Source organism: Agelaius phoeniceus, chromosome 5 (genome assembly GCF_051311805.1).
Source record: "Agelaius phoeniceus isolate bAgePho1 chromosome 5, bAgePho1.hap1, whole genome shotgun sequence".
Taxonomy (NCBI): Eukaryota; Metazoa; Chordata; class Aves; order Passeriformes; family Icteridae; genus Agelaius; species Agelaius phoeniceus.
In genome coordinates, this window is record NC_135269.1 from 7,026,002 (window position 1) to 7,040,384 (window position 14,383).

General features: G+C 39.8%; 1 protein-coding gene across 2 annotated transcripts in view; it reads left to right on the plus strand.

The window, feature by feature from the left end:
• FBLN1 (fibulin 1) overlaps positions 1 to 14,383 on the plus strand; it is a 66,904-nt gene that overhangs the window by 19,800 nt on the left and 32,721 nt on the right. For both annotated transcript variants that reach the window (XM_077178242.1, XM_077178243.1), the window contains exons 3-8: positions 1,534 to 1,669; positions 4,910 to 5,081; positions 7,737 to 7,796; positions 9,503 to 9,604; positions 11,250 to 11,387; positions 13,520 to 13,657. In XM_077178242.1, coding sequence (XP_077034357.1) covers positions 1,534 to 1,669; positions 4,910 to 5,081; positions 7,737 to 7,796; positions 9,503 to 9,604; positions 11,250 to 11,387; positions 13,520 to 13,657 — 746 coding nt within the window. The remainder of the gene's footprint in view (positions 1 to 1,533; positions 1,670 to 4,909; positions 5,082 to 7,736; positions 7,797 to 9,502; positions 9,605 to 11,249; positions 11,388 to 13,519; positions 13,658 to 14,383) is intronic.

Sequence of the window (14,383 nt, forward strand, 5' to 3'; positions counted from 1 at the left end):
TCCTCCAGAGGGGGATGCATGGTAAGCCATTTATCTCAGGTGATGGTGGGAGAAGCCTGTAGTTCAGTGGTTCCACTAACCCACTCCTTTTCCTGATATTATCAAATTTCCAGCAGTGGAATAGGGGATTTTCAGAAGTACAGGGGATTTTTTCCTCTGTTTCCCAGTGTCTGTAACAGAAAGTAGTGGTGAAGAGCTTTATCCACAAAACTACCCAGCAAAGCAGAGTTACACATAAAAGCAGAGTGGGGAGAGGAGAATAGTAATACAAATAGTAATAGAAATATATAGAAATATTAGAAAAATATATAGAAATATAGAAATATATAGGAATAGAAATATAGTAATAGAAATACAAAGCCAGTCTTCCCTGGGCTTTGTATTCATGTGACAGCAGAAACCAGACTGGAGGAGTTTAAAGCCTCCTCATGTAGATTTTTTCCCCCTGCAGGAAGAAGTTTCCAGTTTTTTCACTGACATTGAGATAAAATAGAGTGATTTAATGAGCAGTGTAACAAAACTAAGTTTTCTGCACAATTTTATTCTGTCTCCTCTCCACATCTCCCTGCCCTGTAATACTTTTCTTTCCCTTGTCTTTCTTTTCCTCTTGCTTGCAATACACTGTGCTGTTTCTCAATATGACTTCCCTTGGTATCTTCATTTTTCTCCATGATCTCCAGGTGTCCCACAGAACAATGCTCTGATCTTCCTTCCACATGCCATACCTGTTGATTTGGGGCAGGGTTAGACTGGGATTGCAGGTTTTCACAAGATCCAGGGACTGACTTCTTGTCACATTAATATTTTCTGAAAAATCCCTTCGCCCAGGATTTTTCTCCTGGGAAGCTGAGAAGCCTCAGAGAAAAAGGAAAACAATAATTGTCTGATTTGCTTCTCCTGTGTTTTGCTCCTTTGGAATGTGTTTGGAGATTGTTTACTCACAGGTGATGTTTCTTTGCATTTCTGGTGTGAGTTGTTTTGACTCATTGACCAATCAGGGCCAAGCTGTGTCAAGGCTCTGGAGAGAGTCACAAGTTTTCATTATTATCTTTGTAGCTTTCTGTAAGTATCCCTTCTGTATTCTTTAGTATAGTTTAGTATTCTTTAATATAATATAGTATCATAAAATAATAAATGAGCCTTCTGAGAACATGGAGTCAGATTCATCATTCCTTCCTGCCACGAGGGACCCCACAAATACAATGACTTCTCCCTTCCATCAGCCTCCTCAGCCACCAGCTGTCACAAAACATGCCAGAATGCAGCCCTGAGTTCCTTGAGTCCTGAGGCAGGTGTGGTTGAAGTTTAAAAAAGTTGCTAGGACAGACTGCAAGGTAGATCAGCAATGAAACCGCACTAACCATGTTGCACAGACAATCTGTCTCCTCCCAGAGAATATCTTTGTGTTGTAACAGTGCTCCCACTGAAACCCCTTTCCACATAACTAGTAGGAGTACTAATTCTCAAATGTTGCATCATGTGTTCCTGACCAATATGAGACATTTTTCTCCCCTTTCTTCCCTGCTGCTGCAGCATGACCCAGGTGCAGTGCTGCCGCAGCCAGCTGGAGAAGCAGTCCTGCTCCGACGGGGTTGAATTTGCCAACGCGCGTGAGGAGTGCGACTCTCATATTGCCAAAAATTCCACCTGTGAGGCCGAATACTTCAAGGTGAGACATCAGAGATCTCGAGTTTTGTGTTGCTGAAATGGCTCCCAAGGTATTAAAGAGTCTTTTTTCCCTTCGTGGCCATCAAAGAAGTCGAGATTTGTCAGTTCTGCTTTTGAAGGTTGTTTATTTTCTCTTATCCATTACATTCCTTCTCTGACCTGCTGAGATCTGTCCGTCAGGTCAGGTTGTTGCACAGTGACTGCCCTTGGGATGGTGTTAACTTTTTATACTACAAACTGCGTGTACTTTATTTACAATAATTTTCCAATACCTATCACCTATGTCAGACAGCCTGTCTCTATTCTAAACCAATCATGCAGTGTCACCATCCCAGCAGAAGATGGAGGACAAGAAGAAGGAGAAGAAGGACAGGACACACCCAGATTCCTCCATCTTGCTTCTTGAAGCCCCATTCTAAATACACAAAATTCTACTTTTTCACCCTGTGACAAATTAACTATCATTCTACTCAAACTCTTGTGGCTTGTAAATCTTCACACAAAGTTGGTAATTGTTTTCTTGGGCAAAAATCGAAGGCACAGGTGTTTTTGACTCCATACCAAGGTCTCTGAGCCCCTTGCCGGGGTCTCGAGTCCTCCAGGGCAGTCAGAGGAATGTCCTGGGTTCCGACACAGAGATACTCTTGTTTGTCTCCAAGAAGTGGAATTGAGGTTATTTAGGGTTGGCCCTGAAGGTCATTTGACTCGGTTTGCTGCACATGAATGGTTTTTTTCCTGCCTGAACCTCATATCTCTGTTACAATTGTTTGCATTGTCCTTCTCTTTGAGAAGTTTAGCTCTTTAAGAGTTCTGGAAAATTCCTCTGAGTTATTAGTGGGGTTTTGGTTAGCATCTAATGGATTTCAGCAAGGGAGAGACCTCTTGTGGACAGATACCAAAAGCAGTGTTACTACAGGATTCACACCAAAACTGACAACTTAAATCCAAACATAAATAATAAGAAATATTGTAAAACTATTGTAAACATTACCTAATCAAAAGACCTTATTAATCTACGGAACTGCAGGTGCTTCCTAGTCACACCAAAAATTATATCTTCAAATTTCTCAAGTGTAAATTTACTACTTTATTCCTTTCTGTGAGAAGGCAGTCAAGGGATCATAGGAATTCAGGTAGGACACAGCTGTCTACTGTCTATTCAAACATGGGGAGCAAGGCATGGTTTGGAAGCTGCATGGGATTTTGGTAATACCAGAGGGGAATATTTTGATATTATTACTGGGGTGTCTGAAGAAGCAGAGGCCTACAGGCAGTGAAAGGGTAGAATAACAACTTGATTGTTGGCCATCACCACAGCTGCAGAGGAATCTTGGCTCTGGCTCCTGGAGCACCTCCTGCCGCTCCTTCTCCACTGCCCTCAGTGTCTCCAGGTTGTTACCTCACACATTCTCACCTCCTCCTCTTCTCTATCTGGAATTAAAACTGCCCCACTATCTCTGTTTTGATTGTCTTCTCAAATATGTTATCACAGAGGTGTCACCATCATCTCTAACTGGCCCAGCCTTGGCCAGTGACATGTCCATCTTCAGAGCCATCAGAGATTGGCTCTGCTGGACATGGTGGGAGCTTCCAGCAGCTTCTCACAGGAGAAGGACACCTCTGTGTCCCCCTCACTACCAAAAACCAGGCTGTGCAAACCCAGCACACCAGTTAAGATAACACATGGCGCTTTCCATCTCTGGATCATTTTGGCTGAAGTATAGAATAAATCATTCTCATTATCAAGATGTTAAATCAAGATATATCATGCACAGTTAAAATAAATATGGGTTGGAAAAAATGGTTCAGGGCACACAATTATGTTAATTGAAGATACAGTGTTTTACAGATATTGCAAGATTTAGCAAGTTCTGTACTTGAAGTTTCACACGAGCTGGAGAGAGAGGCTTTTCAAATGGTGGTTCAGCCTAAAAGAAATAAGGAATTTAAGGCTGTTCAACAGTTCAAAAAAGGGCAAAATTAATGATCACTCTTCAAAAATTTCCAGAGAAACTCTGTAACTCCCAATATGAATATCCTGTGACAAGATAAAGAAGTGGACTGAGTCTTCCAGCAGAAGCCAGTGAGCGTACCAGAATTATATAATGTCAGTATTTGTCAAGGCATCAGCCTATTCAATAGCTTAAATAAGTTTTGGTTCTAAAAAATATGCAGGGTTAAGTCAAATAATGAATCTTTAGCTCACTTTCATATTTTTGTCTTCTAATTTATGGTTAGGAAAATTGAATATTATCAAAATTATCATCACACATTTAAGAACTTTGAGAAGGGTGCCTCAGGGAATTGCTTGATATGTTAGAATAAATATTGTGAAATCATCGAGGGTTTATTTCTAAAGTCGTCCAAAAAAGCCAGAAAAGATGAAATTATCCCAGACATAAGAGGATGAAACTGGAGAATCTGCCACTGGATGGAAGTAGTTGGAGGAACTAGTAAAAAAATTGGGAGTAGGGACCATCTCACCAAACAAGAGTAAATAAGGGAAAAATGCATCCTAGAGACTGGGAGGGCATGGAAGCAACACCCCAGGAGATGAGGCCAGGATAGAGGAGCTCCAGCCCTGCAGAACAGTTTCTGTTGTGTATTTAATGGCATCATACAAAATGGAAAACTTACATACTTCAGGATGCTGTTACTGTCTTGACTTCATGCTGCTCCAAGTTTTGAAAGTGCCTTTCAGTTCAGTGCAGGGAGAGAAACATGTAATTCCTTACAAGGGAAAACTTAGAATATAGGCAAGGATAGACATCTCAAAGTAATGCAAAGCACTTCATCGTTGCCTTCTTTTTAGCAGGTGTGGTGCTTAAAGCACCAAACTATAGAAATTTGGTTGAAAGTTTAGTTATTTTATGTTCCATCTGTTCTGTGTAATGGTGCAGGCAACTTTCTTCAAGCAAAATAGATTCTGGAAGACAAAATTAATAAAAAAAAAGCTTAAATCTGCTTTCATGTGACAGTAGCAATTGTCAGACACCAGTTCCAGAGAACAAAATACTTTTGCTGCTTTCTGACAGCAAGGCAGAAAACTGAATAAATCAGCAGCATCTTCTCAATTTAAAATAAAGGAAGCCTCCACAGGATTAACTTGTCCTGCCCTTGCTTCTGTGCTGCTCTTGAAGAGTTTGTAGAAAATTTTCCATCATTGCCAAGGTGAGATAATTACTGACATAATTTTCAAAGCTCATTGACTTTGTTAATATTTTCATTTTCTTTTTAACAGACATGTTGTTACTGTTGTTTGCTGGGAAAGGCTGCCCAAGTTCAAGGACAGAGCTGTGAGCCCAACCCAAAGATGGGATATCAGTGTGGGATTGTCTTCAGGACTTGCTGTGGGAAAGGCCAAGAAGGCATTGATCTGTCCATCAGTGATTATCCTCCCAAAAAAGAGCCAGGTATTTTATTGCATACTTAAAAGAGTGAGACACAAAATGATACAGGGTGCAAGGAGTGTTTTCACTTTAAATTATTTCTGTTGGAATTTCTCTAATTTGACATCTCATCTGAGTAATTTAATGATGCATGTTTGGGAGCTCATTTTTTTGGCTAGTGACAGCTGAAAGGCTGTTGCTGAAAATAAGAGGCAGAAAGAGGTCAGTTTCTGGCATCAAACTTAAATGTACAAGAGCTTATTTTGGGAACTAATGATCTTACCTTGGAAACTGAATATAAGCTATTAATTTTAATGGCATTTTGCCCACTGAAAAATGTTTAATTAAAATGAAAATCGACAAACAATTCTTAGAATTGTGTTGAAAAGCTAGAGGGCCTTTGCCAGCTCAGCAGAATGCAAATGTTGCCATTATGTGAGAGGCAAATGGCCACAAACCAGGAGTATTTGAAATGCCTGGACTGCCTGGGACAACTAAGATCTCCAGGAAGTGTGGAAAATGTTTCTTTTATTACCAAAAAGAAGGGTACCTAGGTGCTCCTGACATCCTTATCCATACCTAGTCCACAGAGCTGAAGAGGATGAATGGGTATAGACTGACCCTTATAGATTTTCATTTGTTTGGGTTTTTTTCCCCTTTTTCTCTTAGACAGACCTGAAATGCAGACAGGTCATGCTCTGTGGTGTTGCCTCCCTCATGGGCTGCTGAGCACTGAAAACACCATCTGGCTGGCAGATCACAAGCCACAGATTTTGGGGGACATCATCCCAATCCATCATTTAAACACAAGCCCCTTCACGAAAGCTTGCACTGATCTGTTTGAGCCAGCACATTACCAGAGTTGTTCCAGGTCTTTCCAGCCTGCCTTGTCTCAGTGTCCCCCTTCTGAGGTAACATCTGGAAATGCCATTCTGGGCAGTTTCTCTGTGTGTGTGCCCTTGTCTCAGGAGGGGAAATGCCCTGTCCATTAGCACTGGCTGAGGTGACTGGACTATTAGATCCCTTGTAATCAGACATTTCTGCTTATGACAGAAATTTGCATGCTCACTGTAGCTGTATGGCATGAGAAATATGCCATTATGGGAACTGTGAGCGTGGCAGAGTATTTCCCTGCTTTCCTTTGTGGGCAAGTGACACACACAGCACACACAGCAATCATTATTATGGTTATTGTGGCACACATAAGAGCCACTATGCACTGCAAAGCTGGGGCAGGACAATGTTCTCATCATTCAGCTAAGAAACAAGCAGGTGTTTGAACCAACATCAAATAAACCTATTGATAAGAAAAAATGCTTGTAGGAAGGCAGAGCAAACAACACAAATAGACACTTTGGTTCATTGTGAAAGGGAGATGAGGTTCTGTTTTGCAAGGCAGATTTCTGGACTAGAACCTTGTGTTTGTTGCGCCATAGCAGTGCATGAAGGGCATTCTGCTGCAGGGGTAAGGCAAGGTGGCTCTCCAGGTCATATAAAGTGTTGTCCACAGGTCAGACTTGATGGTCTTGGAGGTCTTTTCCAACCTAATGATTTTTTTTTTTTGTGATCTCTGGTGTTGTGTCCCCAGAGGCCTGTACCAAATCCAACCAGACTTGGGCAAACTGATTCCATCAGCTCTGCATAATTGAAATTGAAATTGAATAATGCCCCTATGGCTTGAGGACTCAGTTAACCAACCCAGCCTTGTGCCATTGCACAAACACTGCTTTCACATCCTCTCTGTGACCTCACATCACTTGCTTGTAAGTGACTGCTGCTGGAATGGGCTCATGCACAGTCACTGAAACAAGCCTAAGTTTCCAAGTCAGCAAGCAGAGTATTTTGGAATCATGTTTTTGCACCCTACCTTCGCCCCTGTATTGGAGAAAGTCCATTAGCTGGTTCTTTGGGGATGCAGTGGGTTCAAGGATGTGTTTGGCCCTTGTATGTCCTCATGTGGAGAGAATGGACTCTTGGAATATGTACACGAGGCAGGAATACCACAGTATATAAGGATATATATATATAAAAAAGTGTATATATATATACACTTATATAAGTGTATTAATAAGTTCAATAAGTATATTAAGTACATATATATATATGTATGTGTGTGTATATATATACATTATATATATATATATATATATATATATATATATATATATATATATATATATATATAAAGTAGTAGTATATAAGTATATTTAAAAGAATGATGTAACTATGTGCCCAAAAACCTAGGTGTGGAGTTCTTTTTGAAACGAAGTCTAAATAACTGAGTTTAATCTGATTCTCAATAAATCTCTGAGTACCCCAAGCTACTATAAAGTCAGTGGAAGCCAAGCATGCCCCAACAACGTGCCTTATGAAAATGAGGTTAAGCTCTGGTTAAAAGCCTGGCATGAAGAACCTGTGTTTGAAAATATCAGTCCATAGGTAATCTATGAATACAGTGTGACTTTCATATTGAATCAGTCAGATGGAAAATGCCCCATGGCCATGAGCATTTGAATGTCAAATTTAAGTAAGAAATAGCTGTAAAATATGTAAATAATGTTTTACAATTTTGTTCTGGTTTGTCCAAAACCCTGATATGAGTTCCATCCCAATCACACAGTGTTTTACCTTGAGAAGAAAAGTGCTTTCTCCTCTAATGCCTATCTCTCCTCTTTTTAGTTGAAATTTCAAAGGAGGAACTGGACCAAGAAGATCCTTATCTGCATGATGGCTGCAGAGGTGAGTCCTGCTAGCCAGCTCTTTTGTGATTGCTTTCAATAAAGTGAAGCCAAATTAGATCTAGCCAAAGCCCTTTGCCTAGGATAGTTATGGGTAAAAAAACCCCCAAACATGAGGAAGAGCCTTTCCAAGGAGTAATAGGCTGTTATGTGATGCCTAAATAGTGCCCAGATACAAGGGAGGCATTGTCTCTCACAGTGCAGTTCATCTTATCCAACTGAAGCTGAGACAATACATTTAACTTCTACTTAACTTCTAAAGTGAGGTAATGCCTCAGAAGTGTCACCCTTGAACCTGTGGAGTGCTTTGGATTTTTCAGAATGTGGTGATCCTATATTAAATATGTGCATCTTTTGTTCTTCTCTTGGTGTTTGAATGTTTAAACATGTGTTTAAACATTAAATTAAACTTGTTTATATTTGAGATGCATAACCTGAACAAAAGGAAGACAAAAGTGGCTCTTGTTCTGATTAATGATGCTGCTCTGCCTCCTTGGAAATGTGCATTTGGAATATTGCTCTGCTAAGTATTCTGATTTATTGCTTGTCACATATGATTTACATGTCTATAAACCTAAACCAGCAGTGATTCATTGTTTTCTGCCAGCATTTCAGAACTCAGAAATGTATTTAGGATAAAAACAATTTAATAGGCTTACATTCCAGTTGAAAAATTATTTACTGTGCTCTATGTTCTACAGCTGTTACACTCTGGAGAGACTGGGAATATCTACCAGGTCATTAGTGAACCAGAGTCAACAATGCCTCTCCTCCTTGCTAATTAGAGGAGATGACACAGAAATATGTGTTACATATTTTCCTAGCATTATTTCTTCATGTAATCAGTTGTTGTATTTCTCAGTTAATCAGCTGCCTGCAGGAGATGGATTAGTATTGCTAATTGCCAATTGGTGGTTCTGTCTACAGTATAATTTCTGATAAACTTGGCATGCCAAAACTTCTAATTTCCTGAACTTTAACAGGGGAAACTTAAATTTCCTAGGAAATGGAACTTCCAGCAATTTGTTTTGGAGCACCTTCATGTAACATGGGGAAATTAATTCTGTTCTTCTAACACTCCCACTACAGGTTTTAGTGTGTCAGGATGGAGCTCACAGTATTAGCAGAGATTCAGAGAGCAGAGGCTGTTGATCTCAACTGCAAAGCTATGGTTCCACCTAATTTTCAGTGATGCATTAAAGGCCCTGTCCTCATTAGAAATTGTTGTGCTTAAAAAATTATTTATAATAACATTTTATAGCTGCAATTTCCCACATGGATTGTGCCTATCTCACACCTTTTGTTTAATGCCTATCCAGCCATTCTGAAAAACAGGACGTGAGTTCTGTTTGTACTAAGAATATCTGCAGCCTTACAACAAATAGTTGTTGTTGGAAGTATATAACCTTTTCTCTAATTTTAGAATATGAAACATTTTTAATATTCATTTATATTTTAACAAGGTCAGAAAAGGTTTCCTTAATGATGAGCCAAATTTTGTGTAAATTCTCTGTAGTATTCTCTTTCTGCTTGTCACAATAATCCTTCTTTTATTAATTTTTAGATCTTTCAGTGCTTAGCCCTTTCTTTTGTATATGTGTATTAATTTCTTTTCTAAATAAATCAATTATCCTGTAAATTCATGGTTAGTTTCAGATCCTATGAAGAGCCCCTTAATTACATGAGGCCTTTTAACATATTCATTAGGTGGTGGTCCCTGCTCCCAGCAGTGCAGAGACACAGGATCCAGCTATGTCTGCTCCTGCTTTGTTGGCTATCAGCTTCAACCAGATGGTATCACCTGCGAAGGTAAAAGAAATAAAACCATTGCTTTCATTATAAACATTCTTGTTTTAAAAGTGCAAGAATAGATACAAAAATACCCAGATAGGAGAGAGCAGAATATGCTTATGTCAGCTGGGGAAAGAGATGAAGTCATAAAAAGTTGATTTGAATGGAGTGTTGAAATGAGAATTGTGGAAAAATTAAGTTAAGAGAGGGTCAGTGGAAAAGGTGGAGAATTTAGAATGGAGAAGAGGCAGAGTTTGAATTTGTTGTTGTGAATAAAACCAAAACAGAATACCTATTCTCTCTTGTAAAAGTGGATTGTTATTGATAAGGCAGACAAAATAAATAGGGTAGGATTCTGTAGCTTGTTAAGGACACAACTGACAGAAAGAACTACTGTTCTGGACTCCATGAGTGGCATGGCAACTGTCAAGGAAGGATTGTTAGCTTCTCCCAGAAGAAGAACTGGTTTTTCCTGCACTCCTGTGTGTGGTCAGGCACTGCCCAGGCTCCCCAGGGAATGGTCACGGCCCCAAGGCTGCCAGAGCTCCGGGAGGGCTTGGCCAAGGCTCTCAGGGATGCACAGGGGGGGATTGTTGGGGTGTCTGTGCAGGGCCAGGAGCTGGACTCAATGATCCTTGTGGGTGCCTTCCAAGTCAGCATATTCTGATCTGTGGCATCAAATGAAATGGGCTGGGATAGAGGTTGCATTTGGCTTCTATTGGAATAAGATCTATCACACTGCAACAGACTTCAGGCTTGTGCAATGTGACATTTGGTTCTGAGTTAGTGAGCCCAGGCTCCTTGTTGCTTAGGGATGTGAGCCCTTCCAGGACACAGCTCACCTTGCCCATCCTGCATAGCTGTTCAAGGATGTCAAGTGTTCCAGATGAAGAGTGCCTTTTTCTGTCAGTGACTGGAAATGTAATCTTAAGTACCTCAGATACAAACTTCAGAATATAAATAAATATTGATGATTGGTCAGATTAACACTAACATAGTAGGACATATAAAAAGGAAGAGCTTTTACATTTAATACAGGAGGATGTCAGATTTTCTTATGCATTCAAAGTTAAAATGAAAAATAAATTCACAAAGGAAATGTCTATCAGTAGCTGTGCAGTAGAAAGTCACAGCTCGGCTCAGAGAGTCCCTCAACCATATGTTGGTGGGATGCAGAGCAAGGCAAGGATTTCTGAAAGTTTGCCCCATTCATTCAGTTACTATAATCCGACCATGAAATCACTGAGGCTGGAAAAGACCCTAAAGATCATTGAGCCCAACATAAACCAAACACTGCCAACTCCACCAGCAGACCATGTATACACATCCTGGCTGTAACAGCTTTAGACATATCCAGAGACATCATCGACTGCTAGACTCAGTCAGATGATGTTGAGTCTCTGCTCTCACTCAGTTAAACTTCCTCTTCTTAAGTACGGTGTATCAGCAAGTCCTGGTTCCAACAGGGTCCAAATGTCTTGTGACAGCTGTGTAGCAGGATGTGAATGTGAGGCCAAATCCCCACCTTTGAATTCAGATGCTCAGAGGAATGACTGGCTGGAGGTGTGCCCACAGCAAGCCTTCAACCTGATCTCTTCCCAGGGACATCATGCTTCTTATTTACTCTCTCTTATTTACTTGTAAATGGTTTTGCCTGTTGCAGATATTAATGAATGTATCACTGGGACACACAACTGTGGGATTGGACAGACCTGTGTCAATACATTGGGATCCTTCCGCTGCCAGCGGGACACGAGCTGCGGCACTGGCTACGAACTCACAGATGACAGTCGTTGCAAAGGTATGTCCTGGGCACAGAAACTGGGATCTTCCAGGCTTAAGTTAAACACTAAGCATGTCATCATGTCATGCTCTTTGGGTTTTGGTAAATACTCAGGTAACTGAGACACACACACTTCAAGGACAGCAGTTTTCCCACCTGTCACCTTGCAAAAAAACAGATCATGCAGCTGGGGGCTGCTGCAAAGATTTCCAGCAGAGATAACTGCATTTCACACTGGCAGTTTGTGTTGCATGTTAGGAGCTGCTCTGGGGACTAAAACAGGTGATTAGCAATGCCCAGAACTCACACTATACACAATACCCTGGAGATAATTTCTGGCTAGCTCCAGTCTGGTCTGTGGGATTGATTGTTCATTTGTGAGTGGAGCGCCTTAGTCCTGCTCATGGAGCATATCTGATGGTTTGGATGCACCTGAATGAGTCAAGTTTGCACATTCTTGAGTGTGAAACAAAGTGTGGCAAGTGGAGCAACCAGGTGATTCAGTTTGAAAATGTGAGGGAAGATGCATCTTTAGAAAAAAGAAAGCAAGCTTTTATCCTTAGGAGGTTACAAAGGGATTAATTTCTAATCACAGCATTCCTAGGTATTTAAAAATGTGAAGGAGTTAAAACCACTGTCCTTGACTAGCTGTGTTTGAACACAAAGGTAACAGTCCTTCTTACTAAAAAAGTTACTTGTTTCAAGTTCCATCCAGCTTAAAGAATGCTCTTATGTGCATCTGTAACTTCACCTGGCGTGCTGCCTTTACAGAGATATAAATTAGCAGCAAACTCCAGCTGATGTGGAATTGGTTTTCACCATGTCTGCTCCCTCTAATCTTAGACTGCTTTATAAAAAAACTAATTTAATTCCACTGAGTAAATTAACTCAACCAAGATTTTAGGTAAGGCTTTACTGTAGGAACTGATCAGTGATGAATAATAAATAGATTGAATAAAAAAAGCTGATGAACAAACTCCAATGCCAAACCTGCAGAACATCACACAATGTTTTTGAAAGTATCATGGTGTAACTGTGATCCCTTTGAAGTAACACTTCCATTGATTTGAATAACATCAGATTTAGGCCAACAAATAGCTTACTGGCAAGTATTAACATATTTCTCTGTTGGAAAAAAAAGGAGCACAGATAGTAAATTACACCTGCAATAATATTAGAAAGTTCTTATCTGGGTAAGATATGTTAATATTGTTAATTATTAATGCTATGTTAATAGTGATAAGATAGTCATGTATGGTTTTTAAATGCCAAGTAACATGACTGAGCTGTGCTACATGTGGAATCCTGCAAAACCCAGTTCAGTATTAATTCACATGGTCTCCACACTAATTTTTTAAGATGCACAAAGCTCTGGGGCTACTGTTGTATCAACTGCATGAATGAGAAAGCTGAGTTATCCTTTTGCTGGAGATTTTCTGTATTTTGATAGCTTTAGGAGATTTCATCCCATTGCCAGTTGGCAAACATTAAATTTTAGTTGCTTTATGTGGACAGGACTACATTCCTGAGTGAAGCCTCATTTGCTGTTATCTCCTTTACCTGCTTTACGTGAACAATAATTTATTCAGAAATATTTATTGTCTATTCTGAACTGGAGTAGAATGTTAAAGTAATCAGAAGTCATATTTATGTGCATTTTAAAGCATGATAATGCAGGGATATTGCAAGCCTTAATATGGATGGGAATCAAGGCCAATTAATTCACTTATGAAAGAAATGAACAATATCTGCATTGGATCTAAAGCTAAAATTGAAATTGCACTTGGGTAATGAAATCTTCCTGACTTCATTCAGCACACTGCTGAATCAAGGCTGAATGTGATGCTTTAGATACTCTATAATAGTTTTGAATCATTTAGTTGTGAGAACTAAACTTGTAAAGCATAATATGCACAGACACCCCCCCTATATATAATATTAATAATGAAATTGTAAAAAAAATCTTAACCTATCTGGTTTTATTGAGATATTTTTTGAGGTAATAAGCCAAATTGATCCTGGATCACAGAATTCCAGGAAGGTCCACTGAGAATTAATCTATGTGATGATTTTAATTATGTCTTATGTTTGAAATGCAATGAAGGAACCCGTCTAATTCCTGCTAACAATTTTTTTTTGTGACGTACCAGATATTGACGAGTGTGAGACTGGTACTCATAACTGCCCCCCCGATTTTATCTGTCAGAATACTCCAGGATCTTTCCGCTGCCGCCCCAAGCTGCAGTGCATGAGTGGGTTTATACAAGATGCACTGGGCAACTGTATTGGTAAGGCATGCTCTTGTCTTGGGGAATGCTCAAACGTTGCTGGGAGAAAAGTTGTGCTTTCCCTGGGTAGGTTCTGAACTGCTCAAGCTGTTCTTCATCTGTGCGTGCATTGCTTTTTCCTTGATCCCATAGGTAAGAGTGACAGATGAAAGCCATTTAAATGAAACATCTGAATACTAGATCCTATTATTAATGAGATTGCATTACCTAAGGTGGTTAGCTGCTTAAGTCTTTGGGTGTTTTATATGAAAAAAAATGTGTAAAAAAATTGTCATATATTTTATCTAACTCTATCCAAAAGGTTTTAGCCAAAGGTTTGTGGAGAAAGCCGTAATTATGGCATCATCTGGAACACCCTTTGATATTAGTCTGCTTGGTTTTACAGGCTTGTAGGTCTTTCCAGATTTGTTATAGCCCATCAAGAATCTTACTGTGTATGAGAAAGATGGGACACTTATAACATACTGTGGAGAGGAGTTTCACTTTAAAGACTGATGACAATCTTGCCAGGCCAATGCCTTGTTTCCAAGACTCCCCAAAACCAGAATTATAGCCTTCAAATAAATGCATTAAAATTACTGGTTTCCAGCAGACTTTATATGGGTTTGTCTAATGTGACCTACAAATCTATCAGTTATTCCCTTGAGTATTATTTTCAAGTCTCAACTCAACTTTTAATTCCCCCATTGGCATAGCAAGCCTTGGACTTGTGGAACTGGCCAAGCA